The sequence below is a fragment of the Oncorhynchus mykiss genome, chromosome 5 (genome assembly GCF_013265735.2).
Source record: "Oncorhynchus mykiss isolate Arlee chromosome 5, USDA_OmykA_1.1, whole genome shotgun sequence".
NCBI classification, from domain to species: Eukaryota; Metazoa; Chordata; class Actinopteri; order Salmoniformes; family Salmonidae; genus Oncorhynchus; species Oncorhynchus mykiss.
Genome location: NC_048569.1, coordinates 78,209,181 through 78,224,374, shown reverse-complemented (window position 1 = coordinate 78,224,374; position 15,194 = coordinate 78,209,181). Strand labels below are relative to the sequence as shown.

At 42.3% G+C, this 15,194-nt stretch overlaps 1 protein-coding gene across 4 annotated transcripts in view; it reads right to left on the bottom strand.

Annotated features, from left to right (window-relative positions):
* The window catches only part of LOC110524620 (pre-B-cell leukemia transcription factor 1), a 102,069-nt gene that overhangs the window by 3,899 nt on the left and 82,976 nt on the right, over nt 1-15,194 (bottom strand). The window contains exons 4-9 of one of the 4 annotated variants that reach the window (XM_021604449.2): nt 14,413-14,475; nt 11,110-11,300; nt 5,926-6,061; nt 4,750-4,909; nt 3,068-3,180; nt 2,511-2,600 (exon numbers count right to left, since the gene is read on the bottom strand). In XM_021604449.2, the coding sequence (XP_021460124.2) occupies nt 2,511-2,600; nt 3,068-3,180; nt 4,750-4,909; nt 5,926-6,061; nt 11,110-11,300; nt 14,413-14,475 (753 nt within the window). The remainder of the gene's footprint in view (nt 1-2,510; nt 2,601-3,067; nt 3,181-4,749; nt 4,910-5,925; nt 6,062-11,109; nt 11,301-14,412; nt 14,476-15,194) is intronic. The other 3 variants (XM_021604451.2, XM_021604450.2, XM_021604452.2) reach the window with 3 other exon arrangements.

Sequence of the window (15,194 nt, the reverse complement as noted above, 5' to 3'; positions counted from 1 at the left end):
TCCGTAGCAGAGTTTCAGCAATGGGACAAGTTCAAATATATAAAAAATATAAAAAAGGTTTTCTATGCTTTTTTTCTCTCTTTTCTATCAGAGTACATATTCATTATGCAGTTCAATAAGAGTATTATACCATCTCATCTGCAGCATTGAATGCTGTATCTGTGAAGTCCTGAGGGCACATGTAGTAACTACGGTATGAGCTTTAGTCCTAATGCTAGAACAACTCCTAAACTACTCAACCTATAATCCCCTACAGCCTCAAGCCAAATCTGCATTGGATGAACATCTAATTCACTCAAATTACAGTAAACTAGACCTCATATTTCAGAACGAAATTGTCATAACAATTGTACTTGTTTGAAGCAACTGAAAATTCTGTAAATCACAAATATCACTATCAGATCACATACAGTGTGCTAAAATGATTATTATGAAAACATTTTGTTATGATTGCAATCTTGTATCACTGGGATTGTTAGTAAACGCCTGCCACATTTAATGACACATAATAACAGTGACAACATCTGAAAAGGACCTTAAAACAAAAGTCACAAAACAGTCCTAAGAGGAATCAATGGTAGAAAATGATGACATTGGGAGATTTAATGAAAACACAATGAAATACTTGTAGGCCATTTCCAGTCCTGGAGATGAGCTGCAAAAGAGCATTTGGGATATGAATAGCAAATTTCATGCCATCAGAAAAAATGGAAATGGTCCTCGACAGCCTTTAATTTCAAAGCCCGTTATTTCAGGCAGAAGAAAGTCTGTAATAATAAATGGAGCAAAATAAAAGTCTTAAAATGTCTGACTTTGGTGACACTGTCTATTTCCTAACTGCAATTACTGCTCTAGTCTACCACAAATCACATTATGCATCTGCTCAGTCATTATCAACACAGAGAGGGGAGGCTTTTCATCGTAAAACAGATAGATAGGACATATTCCCGACCTCTCTTTCTCGTGTCTTTCTCTCTCTCTCTTCTCTGTCTGTAAAGCTGGACGAGCACAAAGGTCATTCACTGTTTCTAAGCTGACAGCTTTCCTGCGCTTTGCTTTGTGAATGGGTTTGATACTGAGGTAAATCTGTCATTTTTAACACAAATACTATTGAAGTATATTGCTGCAGAGAGACAAAGGAAATAAACTACATAGTAATCAAACCCACTCCAGAATACTAAAATCCTAAAAATAAAAATTTTATGTGCTATTTTATTATCATCCAGATAAGATGATATCCTTCTCTTACCATCCAGATAAGATGATAGATATCCTTCTCTTATCATACAGATAAGATAATATTATTCTATTGTTATGCAGTAAGAGGCTCTTTTAAGGCTATGCACCTGTGTGGAAAATAACATATTGTAACATTTTAGGACACAGTGGAGCAAGCAGGCGTTCAAGGATAACGATATCCATGAGGTCAGAGTGCTGTCTGAGAACAGCGCTTTAAAACTTTAGTGCTGCTCTCTCAGGGTTATCACAGCCTGTTCTGTGGGGGGGAGACGAGCGGAGAGCGAGCCAGGGAGGGATTTGAATACACTACATACATGTTTTTTTTTCACAGGAGACATTTCATCTCATTATCATACGGCCATTGAGGCACGACGAGTGAGGCTTAGGGACGGGAGAGGAAGCCAGCAGCCGAGCTGCGCGGCTGTGTGTGACTGTGACCGTCCTCTCTCGTCCTCGTCGTAGCTTTCACCACAGCACGCCGCCGCAGCTTGCTGTCAGGGCCATTAGAGTGGTGGGAGCATGATCTGAGCAATTCGTTTGGATTGCTGTCCTAAGTCCACACTCCGCTCTCTTGTGTCTGTCTTATCGATTTCCCCTTTTACGACACGGCTTGTCGCTGTGAATTTCCCTGCTGTTTGCAGCCGCCAGCTAACCTCCCCCTTCGTCCCCTCCTCTTCCCCCACCCTCAACCAAAACACACACACACACACACACACACACACACACACACACACACACACACACACACTCCTTCCCAATCTCCTAAAAAATACAAATGAAATATAACATGATGGAAATATGCCCCCATGTTACGCCCCCAGTGCTTTGTCTAGGGGTTAGCAGTTTGTTTATTTTTATTTTTAATGTGACTACTCTGGGGTTGTTCTGATAGGATTTTAACCGGGCCTCTGGACCTGCAGTGATAACCAGGGTCAGGTGGTCGGAGGGAGCGTTGGGGAGGAGGGGCGACCCGAGCCGCGAGTCGCAGGAGGTGTCACCTGCTTGTGCCGTCCCTGCACGGCTACATGGCCGTGAGTGGCTGCAGGTGCTGCGAGAGAGCTGATTGAACGTGACAGGCTCAGGCGGTTGTGCCGTGTGTGTGTGGCCAGCCCAACGCCGTTCTGCCGGCCAGCGCGTTGCTCGTGGCATGACCGATACAGAAGCAATCAACTAGGTGACTGTGGTGGAGCTGAGACAAATCCTACTAAGTGTCATTCTGAGCCCTATGGCTTTGAAATAATTGGTAGGGAAGAGAGTTGTTTTCTACTGACATTGATGCTCTGTTGACTGTACATCTGGCTGGCTGTGAGGCCCTCACTGTATCCGCCTGTCTGACTGATAACATGGCGAAGGGTATCCACCTGAAACACAACACAGGAACACAGACAAAGCAAGGTCAGAGCAGACAAGACAAACAGAAAGACCAGAAGGAAAGTAGTATTATAATACAGTCCAGGCAGACAAAACGCACATGAACTACATCCAGCCATTGACAAGAAAAAGCAAGATAACCCAAACATGTTATTATGTATTTAGAAGACTGTAGAAAGGATGAACTTGTGGCATATAAAAAGAGCTGCAGAGAGTATTACATTATTTTCATCACTACACTCACTGTAAGCATGTTTTAGTAACAATGGTCGATAACAATACCTTGAAAACCCTATGTATTGGTGGTATTAGGAGCCCAAAGTGATCCAGACACTAGAGCAGTACTGAGATTCCTGTGGTGCGATTAAGATAGATTACAAGGCCTGTTCTTCGGTAAGTGGGTCTGGGTCTGTTTCTATAGTAGTGTCTTCTGTACTGCTTAGTTATAGGGCCCTACCTGTGACTGCACGTTGGCTCCAACCTGAGCACCTTGGTACGAGTCCCCATTGAGAGACTGCACGCTCATGAACAAGTCGCCAGAGTTTGACATGTTAAAAGAGCCAGCAGAACCTGGAAGAGGAGAGAGGGAGGGAGCACTGGAATCACAGAGCAGAGTGAAATAGGAGCAAGCAGAGCAGGATTCAGCCACTTCGCCCCGTCCAGGGTTAGACCCGGAGAAGCACCATGCAAAGAGTTAATAGAGCTAAAGCTGGAGTTAGAATATAGAGCTAGAGTTAAAATATAGAGCTAGAGTTAAAATATAGAGCTAAAGTTAGAATATAGAGCTAGAGTTAGAATATAGAGCTAGAGTTAAAATATAGAGCTAGAGTTAAAATATAGAGCTAAAGTTAGAATATAGAGCTAGAGTTAGAATATAGAGCTAGAGTTAGAATATAGAGCTAGAGTTAGAATATAGAACTAAAGTTAGAATATAGAGCTAGAGTTAGAATATAGAGCTAGAGTTAAAATATAGAGCTAAAGTTAGAATATAGAGCTAAAGTTAGAATATAGAGCTAGAGTTAGAATATAGAACTAAAGTTAGAATATAGTGCTAGTGTTAGAATATAGAGCTAGAGTTAGAATATAGAGCTAGAGTTAGAATATAGAACTAAAGTTAGAATATAGAGTTAGGGCTAGGGCCAAAGTGAGCAGACAGATTAGAGAGTGGCAGCATAAAGCTGAGGGAAAGGTGAGTCAAGCACCGACATCAGGGGTGAGTCAAATGTGAGTCAAGCACCGACATCAGGGGCGAGTCAAAGGTGAGTCAAGCACCGACATCAGGGGTGAGTCAAATGTGAGTCAAGCACCGACATCAGGGGCAAGTCAAAGGTGAGTCAAGCACCGACATCAGGGGCGAGTCAAAGATGAGTCAAGCACCGACATCAGGGGCGAGTCAAAGGTGAGTCAAGCACCGACATCAGGGGCGAGTCAAAGGTGAGTCAAGCACCGACATCAGGGGCGAGTCAAAGGTGAGTCAAGCACCGACATCAGGGGCGAGTCAAAGGTGAGTCAAGCACCGACATCAGGGGCGAGTCAAAGGTGAGTCAAGCACCGACATCAGGGGCGAGTCAAAGGTGAGTCAAGCACCGACATCAGGGGCGAGTCAAAGGTGAGTCAAGCACCGACATCAGGGGCGAGTCAAAGGTGAGTCAAGCACCGACATCAGGGGCGAGTCAAAGGTGAGTCAAGCACCGACATCAGGGGCGAGTCAAAGGTGAGTCAAGCACCAACATCAGGGGCGGTTGTTGTTGTTGTGCCCATTTGTCAATATGAAAGTAGAATGGTAGTATGTTTCTACAGTCAAAATTATTAGTGTCATGATATGTTATGTGTTTCTGTACAAATGTTATTCATGGTCAACAAGAATAATTAATTAATTCAATTTGTAAATGAAAATGGTACAACAAAAATGTAATGTTCTGACAGTGTAAAAGAATAAGTATTGAGATAAAATAGGAGAAAGGTTGTGTTAATTGAAAAGAAAAACAACAGGGGCAGAAAGCATTGATATGGGGCCCAGGTATCCTCCTCTTGGACAAAGCCTTTTTAATCCCTGTCTGATATAGAGAGTTTATTCAGAGCCTTCCAAATATTGTAGCCTATCGGTAAAAAGGGTAACACATTGGTATTGTTCTTTACCTGCAGAATTTGGGGTGGAGGGCGAATTAGCCTGGCTTCCATGTGAGGATACGTTGGTCGCGTTGACTGCAGTTTTGGCAGCATACATATTAGCTTCTTCCTGGAACTTTCCAATGTTTTTCTTGTATCTGATTCTTTTGTTTCCAAACCAGTTGGAAACCTGTACAAACAATGTGCAATTGTAAATTATTGTGTTACACAAATCATTTCCCACATTTCTTTCTAATGAGCAAATAGTGAGTGTGAAATAAGAATCAGAATGAGTTCCGCATGCGTGGCCTTCCACTGTCTGGCATATCATATATATGACAGTGAACCAAGACTTTTCCTGCATCCCAAATGAGCCCTGGTCAAAGGTAGTGCAGTATAAAGGGAAAAGGGTGCCATTTGGGACAGCCTTTGAGGTAGTAGTGAGTGCTCCCGCTGGCTACATAGACCAGTGCTGTGAATCCACATTAGTGGCAGAAGGGAATGATTGCCAATAACAGTCTAATTATGTCAGTATGACTGCAGCTATAATCAGAGCTCACGCTAGCACCAATCAGTCAACACCCGCTAGCTAACACCCATTACAGCTAATGGACTCCCCGATGAAGCTACCGGGATAAGCCAGCTAGCGCTAATGATAAACAACATTAAAATGAAAAAAATAATCAATCCTGTTGCAAAGTTTGAAACGAACGCAGACAGAAGGTAGGTTATTTTATTACAGAGCCAGGAACACAGAGATTGTGTCCCAAATGGACCCCTATTCTCTATGGGCATTGGTCAAAAAGGGTTCTGGTCAAAAGCAGTGCATTATAGGGAATAGGGTGCAATTTGGGGCATAGACAAAAGCTCAACTAATCATTCAGACCCTGAAGCACGTTGTTTTCATCAAACGATGCCCAGATGCATCCTCAAAATAATTTTGCATAAACTTAATGAAACCGTTTGAGGAGATTACCCATTTCCGAATGATGGATGAAAAACACAGAACATTACTGCTGTTTACCTTGGTATTGTTAGTGCAATCTTAATAATATGATCAATCATCATATTACACTATCAATGTAGTCCCTGCGATGTATCCTTTGAATTAATAAAACAATAATAAATAACCCACTACTATCTCTAGTCCTCTTCTAGGTGTAGTGTGGTGTTCCTGCAGACAGGTGGTGCTGTACTGTACTGCACCTGTGAAACTGTGATGGAGCACTTCTTGGCCAGCTCTTCCTTGGCCTCCTCACTAGGGTAGGGGTTAGACAGGTGGGAGTAGAAGTACTCATTCAGGATCTCTGTCGCCTGTTTGTTGAAGTTCCGTCTTTTCCGTCTGCAAGGAGAATGATAGAGATTGGTTAGTTAGGACCAGAAGAAACACCATGCACAATACATACCGTTCACAGGGTCAATCTAATGGTGGCAAACATTAAATACGTGCACCCCATACAGTAACAATACAACTGCCACCCAATGCAATACAATACATTCAATACAGCTGCCTAAGCTGGTATGAAAGATGTTCTCAGAGGTTCACAAATAGAAATGAACACTGCCTGCAAATTCCGATAAATCCACTATAATTGAGAATTTCAATAAGCTTTTCTCTACGGCTGGCCATGCTTTCCACCAGGCTACCCCTACCCCGGTCAACTGCCCGGCACCCTACACAGCAACCCGCCTAATCCCCCACCATTTCACCCAAATCCTGATAGCTGATGTTCTGAAAGAGCTGCAAAATCTGGACCCCTACAAATCAGTCGGGCTAGACAATCTGGACCCTCTCTTTCTAAAATGATCTGCCAAAATTGTTGCAACCCCTCTTCAAAGGGGGTGATACTCTAGACCCAAACTGCTAGAGACCTATATCTATCCTACCCTGTCTTTCTAAGGTCTTCGAAAGCCAAGTTAACAAACAGATTACCGACCATTTCGAATCCCACCGTACCTTCTCCGCTATGCAATCTGGTTTCAGGGCTGATCATGGTGCACCTCAGCCACGCTCAAGGTCCTAAACAACATCATAACCGCCATCGATAAGAGACATTACTGTGCAGCCGTATTCATCGACTTTGCCAAGGCTTTCGACTCTGTCAATCACATTATTATTGGCAGACTCGACAACCTTGGTTTCTCAAATGATTGCCTCGCCTGGTTTACCAACTACTTCTCTGATAGAGTTCAGTGTGTCAAATCGGAGGGCCTGTTGTCCGGACCTCTGGCAGTCTCCATGGGTGTGCCACAGGGTTCAATTCTCGGGCCGACTCTCTTTTCTGTTAACATCAATGATGTTGCTCTTGCTGCTGGTGATTCTCTGATCCACCTCTACACAGATGACACCATTCTGTATACTTCTGGCCCCTCTTTGGACACTGTGTTAACTAACCTCCAGACGAGCTTCAATGCCATACAACTCTCCTTCCGTGGCCTCCAACTGCTCTTAAATTAAAGTAAAACTAAATGCATGCTTTTCAATCGATCACTGCCCGCACCTGCCCGCCCGTCCAGCATCACTACTCTGGACGGCTCTGACTTAAAATACGTGGACAACGACAAATACCTGGGTGTCTGGTTAGACTGTAAACTCTCCTTACAGACTCACATTAAGCATCTCCAATCCAAAATTAAATCTAGAATCGGCTTCCTATTTCGCAACAAAGCATCCTTCACTCATGCTGCCAAACATACCCTCGTAAATTTGACCATCCTACCGATCCTCGACTTCGGCGACGTCATCTATTAAATAGCCTCCAACACTCTACTCAACAAACTGGATGCAGTCTATCACAGTGCCATCCGTTTTGTCACCAAAGCCCCATACACTACCCACCATTGCGACCTGTATGCTCTCGTTGATTGGCCCTCGCTTCATACTCGTCGTCAAACCCACTGGCTCCAGGTCATCTACAAGTCTCTGCTAGGTAAAGACCCGCCTTATCTCAGCTCACTGGTCACCATAGTAGCACGCGCTCCAGCAGGTACAGTGCCTTGCGAAAGTATTCGGCCCCCTTGAACTTTGCGACCTTTTGCCACATTTCAGGCTTCAAACATAAAGATATAAAACTGTATTTTTTTGTGAAGAATCAACAACAAGTGGGACACAATCATGAAGTGGAACGACATTTATTGGATATTTCAAACTTTTTTAACAAATCAAAAACTGAAAAATTGGGCGTGCAAAATTATTCAGCCCCCTTAAGTTAATACTTTGTAGCGCCCCCTTTTGCTGCGATTACAGCTGTAAGTCGCTTGGGGTATGTCTCTATCAGTTTTGCACATCGAGAGACTGAAATTTTTTCCCATTCCTCCTTGCAAAACAGCTCAAGCTCAGTGAGGTTGGATGGAGAGCATTTGTGAACAGCAGTTTTCAGTTCTTTCCACAGATTCTCGATTGGATTCAGGTCTGGACTTTGACTTGGCCATTCTAACACCTGGATTGGTTTATTTTTGAACCATTCCATTGTAGATTTTGCTTTATGTTTTGGATCATTGTCTTGTTGGAAGACAAATCTCCGTCCCAGTCTCAGGTCTTTTGCAGACTCCATCAGGTTTTCTTCCAGAATGGTCCTGTATTTGGCTCCATCCATCTTCCCATCAATTTTAACAGGGTGGATGGTGTGTTCAGGGTGATGAGCTGTGTTGCTTTTACGCCTAACATAACGTTTTGCATTGTTGCCAAAAAGTTATATTTTGGTTTCATCTGACCAGAGCACCTTCTTCCACATGTTTGGTGTGTCTCCCAGGTGGCTTGTGGCAAACATTAAACTACACTTTTTATGGATATCTTTAAGAAATGGCTTTCTTCTTGCCACTCTTCCATAAAGGCCAGATTTGTGCAATATACGACTGATTGTTGTCCTATGGACAGAGTCTCCCACCTCAGCTGTAGATCTCTGCAGTTCATCCAGAGTGATCATGGACCTCTTGGCTGCATCTCTGATCAGTCTTCTCCTTGTATGAGTTGAAAGTTTAGAGGGACGGCCAGGTCTTGGTAGATTTGCAGTGGTCTGATACTCCTTCCATTTCAATATTATCGCTTGCACAGTGCTCCTTGGGATGTTTATCTTTTTGTATCCAAATCCGTCTTTAAACATCTTCACAACAGTATCTCGGACCTGCCTGGTGTGTTCCTTGTTCTTCATGATGCTCTCGACGCTTTTAACGGACCTCTGAGACTATCACAGTGCAGGTGCATTTATACGGAGACTTGATTACACACAGGTGGATTGTATTTATCATCATTAGTCATTTAGGTCAACATTGGATCATTCAGAGATCCTCACTGAACTTCTGGAGAGAGTTTGCTGCACTGAAAGTAAAGGGGCTGAATAATTTTGCACGCCCAATTTTTCAGTTTTTGATTTGTTAAAAAAGTTTGAAATATCCAATAAATGTCGTTCCACTTCATGATTGTGTCCCACTTGTTGTTGATTCTTCACAAAAAAATACAGTTTTATATCTTTATGTTTGAAGCCTGAAATGTGGCAAAAGGTCGCAAAGTTCAAGGGGGCCGAATACTTTCGCAAGGCACTGTATATCTCACTGGTCACCCCCAAAGCCAATTCCTCCTTTGGTTGTCTTTGATTCCAGTTCTTTGCTGCCCATGACTGGAACGAACTGCAAAAATCTCTGAAGCTGGAGACTCTTACCTCCCTCACTAGCTTTAAGCACCAGCTGTCAGAGCAGCTCACAGATCACTGCACCTGTACATAGCCCATCTGTAAACAGCCCATCTATCTACCTACCTCATCCCCATACTGTATTTATTTATTTATCTTGCTCCTTTGCACCCCAGTATCTCTACTTGCACATTCATCTTCTGCCGATCTACCATTCCAGTGTTTAATTGCTATATTGTAATTACTTCGCTACCATGGCCTATTTATTTCCTTAACTTACCTCATTTGCACTCACTGTATATAGACTTTTTGTTTTCTTTTGTTCTACTCTATTATTGACTGTATGTTTTGTTTATTCCATGTGTAACTCTGTGTTGTTGTATGTGTTGAATTGCTACGCTTTATCTTGGCCAGGTCGCAGTTGTAAATGAGAACTTGTTCTCAACTAGCCTACCTGGTTAAATAAAGGTGAAATTAAAAAATTAAAAAATCCTGACAAACAACACAACACTTCCTTATTTAAAGATAGACAATGTTCTGTAAACATGACCTGTTCAGCTCACTGACTCCTCCATCTCTTTCTCCATCTCCACCCTCTATTAGGTTATGTCTGCATGTGCCACATCTCATGAGAGTTTTACATAAGCTGGGAAGGGAACCTTGTAAAATGTCTGACTCCGTGCATCGAATCAACTGACTGGTTAGAGATATTTGTGCTGAAATCTCCACCCTGCACTCCAAAAGCCTGCATGAGAATATGTAAATGTGCACAGCATGGTGTTAGGGCAGGCTGCAGATTAATCAGTAGAGCTGAGACTGGTAGAGCAGTGCCCCCCCCCCCCCTCTCTCTCTCTCTCTTGTTGACTCTCTCTCTCTCTCGCTCTCTCTCACCCTCTCACTTAAAGCCCTTCCCTTGCCTCCCTCCCTGCACCAGCACCACAGCCACAATCATTTACAAAATAATAGTTGAGGATTTTTGTGAGAAGAGCAAAAGCCTAATTTAAATGTTATGCCTCTGACTCCGACTCTGAGTTAGATTTATCCTTGGAGAAATGTATGCAAATCCATAACATGCATGAAAAGAAAAAAAGGGAAACATTTAGCATTATGGAGCCTTAAGAGAGGAGAGGATTGTCAGTGTCCAAGCAGCAACCTCGTATGTGCTGGTCCAAATGGCTCCCAGAGATGTACTGTCGGTAGGCTCAAAGGCTTGGAAGATTTTGGAAAATCAGCTGTGATGTTGTATAGAGTGGTGGTAAGCTGTAGAATAACCTGCTGTGGACATTACTTGATTTCTGTATGCTACTATAAAAATAAAAAAAAGTTAATATTGCAGTTACAGGTAGGGACATGTCTAGCTACGCAAGTGTCACGATCATGTGGAGAGACAGACCAAGTGAAACTTAAAACAAACCAAGAAACAAACAACGACCGTGCAGTACTGCGGTGCAACATGCACTCTCTCAAAAACAATATCCCACAAAGCAGGTGGGAACAGGGAAACCTTAAGTATGATCCCCAATTAGAGACAATGAACATCAGCTGCCTCTAATTGGGAACCATACCAAGAGTACCAACATAGAAATATATAACCTCGAACACCCCCTAGTCAGGCCCTGACCTACTACTCCATAGAGATCCAAGGGCTCTCTATGGTCAGGGCGTGACAGCAAGTCAACAAAACATTGCAGTGGTACAGTGACTTTGTATGTGGTCATTTGTACAGCTGTAAGCACACACACACACTCGCAGAGACACACACCTGGCATCGAGGAAGCGTGAGCGCAGGATCATGACGGCTTCGCAGGTGCTCTGTTTGAGCTGCATCTGGATGGAGCTGAACTTGCGGTGGATGATCCCCACCATGCGCTCGATCTCCTTGGGAGAGATGGGCCGAGTGCGACTCTGCTCCCTCAGCAGGTTCATCACATGGGTTGTGAACTCGTTACAAGCCTGCAGAGGGGGGGAAGAGACAAACAGAGAGAAAAGGTGAACAGATAAATGGTCATTTAGTCAATTAGCAGACACTGTTATCCAGCGTGACTTCAGTTTATTCTATCTAGACAGTCAAAATAAATGTTGTTGGTGAGAGTGCCCATAGCAGCCTCACCATGGTGGAGAAATACTGCATGGCTATTGTAAGACCTTGCCATATCTTTTACTGTTAGACTAAAGCCAGTGTCTGCATGCAGAGTGAAATTATACATGGTATTCTAAATGAATCAATGTCTTGCACATAGACAGAAAATAAAAATGAGATGGAAATCAAGCAGTGTTTAATGCATGCTGTTCTGAGGAAGGCTTCCACATTGGGAATATAAGTGGTGACATTTTTCATATTAAACAGAAGTGGCGATGGCAACTGTAAGTGTAGTCTTTTTAAAAAAGGAGACGTTGGGAACTGACAGCTGCTAGTCCCTGCTGACGAGCAGCACACCTTCTCTTCTCATCGCAGCCGAGTCGCAGCCGAGAGGCTTGAGAGATGAACATGCCATGATGTTATACTCATCCTCCTGTGTGGCACCAGGCGTGAACCTGACATGATATTACAGTATACCTCTGTCTCTCTCCCTCTTTCGGTCCCTGTATTTTTCTCTTTCTCTCTAACTCTCTCTCCCTCTTTCCTTGTCTCTCTCATTCTCCTGCTTTTAATCGCTCTCTTTTAATCGCTCTCTCCTTTCTCTCTGTCCCTGTCACTGTGCAATATGTCTGTCATTTTACACATCTCAACGGTCTTTATTGACAAGAAAGCAATAGTTATAAACACAGCAGGGATGTGAATGAAGAGAGGCAATAAACACAAAAATGACTGTACAATGAATGTAAATGACAGTGAATAGGTGGTTATGATATGAGAGGTAAGGTGCAGAGTGGTCATGGTGTCATAAAGTGATGCATGGGGATGACAGTGAAGCCATCTGGCACAGCCCCAGATAGATTAGAGACATACAGTGCCTTCAGAAAGTATCCACACCCCCTTTTTATCCACATTCTGTTGTGTTACAAAGTGGGATTCAAATTGATTTAATTGTAATTTTTTGTCAATGATCGACACATAATACTGTGGAAGAAAAATGATAACATTTGTCAAATAAAACAATAATATATGTCGATTAGATAAGTATTCAACCCCTGAGTCAATACATGTTAGAATCACCCTTGGCAGTGATGACAGCTGTGAGTTTTGGGGGGTAAGTCTCTAAGAGCTTTCCACACCTGGATTGTACAATATTTGCACATTATTATTTTTTCAATTCTTCAAGCTCTGTCAAGTTGGTTGTTGATACTTGCTAACCATTTGCAGGTCTTGCCATAGATTTTCAAGCAGATTTAAGTAAAAACTGTAATTCACTGTCTTCTTGGTAAGCAACTCCAGTGTAGATTTGGCCTTGTGTTTTAGGTAATTGTCCTGCTGAAAGGTGAATTCATCTCCCAGTGTCTGGTGGAAAGCAGACTGAACCACATTTCCTCTAGGATTTTCCCTGTGCTTAGTGCCATTCTGTTTATTTTTATCCTGAAAACTCCCCAGTCCTCAACTATTACAAGCATACCCATAATATGATGCAGCCACCATTACTGTATGCTGGAACTCAGTAAAGTGTTGTATTGGATTTGCCCCAAACATTAAATGTATTCACGACAAAAAGTACATTTCTTTGAGACATTTTTTTGCAGTTTTACTTTAGTGCCTTGTTGCAAACAGGATGCATGTTTTGGAATATTTGTAATCTGTACAGGCTTCCTTATTTTCACTCTTTCAATTAGGTTAGTATTGTGGAGTAACTACAATTTTGTTGATCCATCCTCAGTTTTTTCCTATCACAGCCATTAAACTCTGTAACTGTTTTAAAGTCACCATTGGTCTCATGGTGAAATCCCTGAGCAGTTTCCTTCCTCTCTGGCAACTGAGTTGTGTATTGATACACCATCCATTGATACACCATCCAGTGTAATTAATAACTTCACCATGCTCAAAGGGATATTCAATGACTGCTTTTTTTACCCATCTACCAATAGGTGCCCTTCTTTGAGAAGCAATGGAAAACCTCCCTGGTATTTGTAGTTGAGTCTGTGTTTGAAATTCACTGCTCGATTGAAGGGCTGTACAGATAATTGTATGTGTGGAGTAGAGAGTTGTGGTAGTCATTCAAAAATCACGTTAAACACTATTACTGCGCACATGAGTCGATGCAACTTATTATGTGAAATTGTACTCCTTAACTTACTTAGGCTTGCCATAATAAAGGGGTTGAATACTTATTGACTCAAGACATTTCAGCCTTTCATTTTTTTGTAAAAATTTCGAAAAACATAAATCCACTTTGACATTATGGGGTATTGTGTGTAGGCCAGGCTGTAGGCCAGGCTGTAACACAACAAAATGTGGAAAAAGTCAAGGGGTGTGAATACTTTCACGATAACAACATTGGTTAACACACACGCAGACCTAGCACAGAAACATATATCGTAGTTCATGTGTACAGTATGTGGGCCTTATCTGAAACAAAATGCATGCAAACATGGTTGAGGTAGTACAATGTTCTGCTTGGGATTCTGTCCCCTGACGGCCTGTCGCATTGCATAAATTACAAATAAACTTATTGGGGGGAAAAATGGAAAATAAATAAATAAATAAAACCCTGGTAAAGCTGTTAGCAAAGCTACTAATAAATTGTGGTAATAAATCCTGAGTGAGTTATAGTATTTTTTTCTCCCTAAGCAACACTACTGCTTTACAAGACTGGGTTGCCATCCAGTTCTAATCCTGACCCTGACAGTGGGAGTCTGTTCGCTATCGCTGAGATTGCAAGGGGAGGGAAGTGTGGTATAAAGTTCTGGTTTTGAAAGCTCTGGGTTGTAAATAAAATCACAGGAGCCAAGTTCACATTGGATTCTGAATAGATTCAGTTACTACTAATCCAGCTTTATGAATAAAATGAGTCTATTTGGTAAGCAACCTAACCAAAGTAAAGAATAATCATGTTAAATTAATGATATTATGACTATAAAATATAGTATATCTCTTTAGTGTATGGGAGGGCAGTGGTCTGCAGTGGAGGAGTACCTTGTTTCCGTTGCCATGACTCCCTGTGTAACTCTCCCCCCTCCATCCGCCATGGGATACCATCTTAAATACAGTATATTACATATATATTACATATGGTATATTATTATGTAGTACATTGTCAGCATGTGATGGTGGCATAGTCACAGGACTGTTTCCCACACTACTCCCAACTGCTACAGCCCTGCCTATTGTATGTGGCTCCAGGGTGAAGTTTCCCCTAGGTACAGATCTAGGATCCGCTTCCCTTCCCCCAATTCTAACCTTAACGAATAGTGGGGAAAATGTCAAATTGACCCAAGAGGGAACTAGAGGGAACTTCACCCTACTCCACTGTATGTATGTTTCAGGATGGCAACCCTGTCTATAGACTAGACTAACATCACAACACTCTGGCTTTGCTTTTTTATATGAATGAAAATGTAAGCAGTGTCTAGGGCTATATGGAAAATACATCTGCATTTCATCAAACAGGGCATGCATTCATTCCAGCCCGTCAGGGCCTTCATGTTTGACTGTGTGCATGTTGGTTTGGAAAGTAGAAATAACACTATGCAGTAAAATCCACTCTGATTTATTGGCATGGTACATAATGACATGGAGGAGAAGAGAAGGAAACTGCACATTACATGGGGATTCAATGGGGATGAGAGAAAATCTGTCAAATATATCTTTAGATGGATGCCATAAATGTAGAAAGTCTCCTAATTTGTTATGTAAATATCAGAAATTAAGTTGCTTTTCTATTGTTTCTGACTAGTGAGGTGTCATCAACATGAATG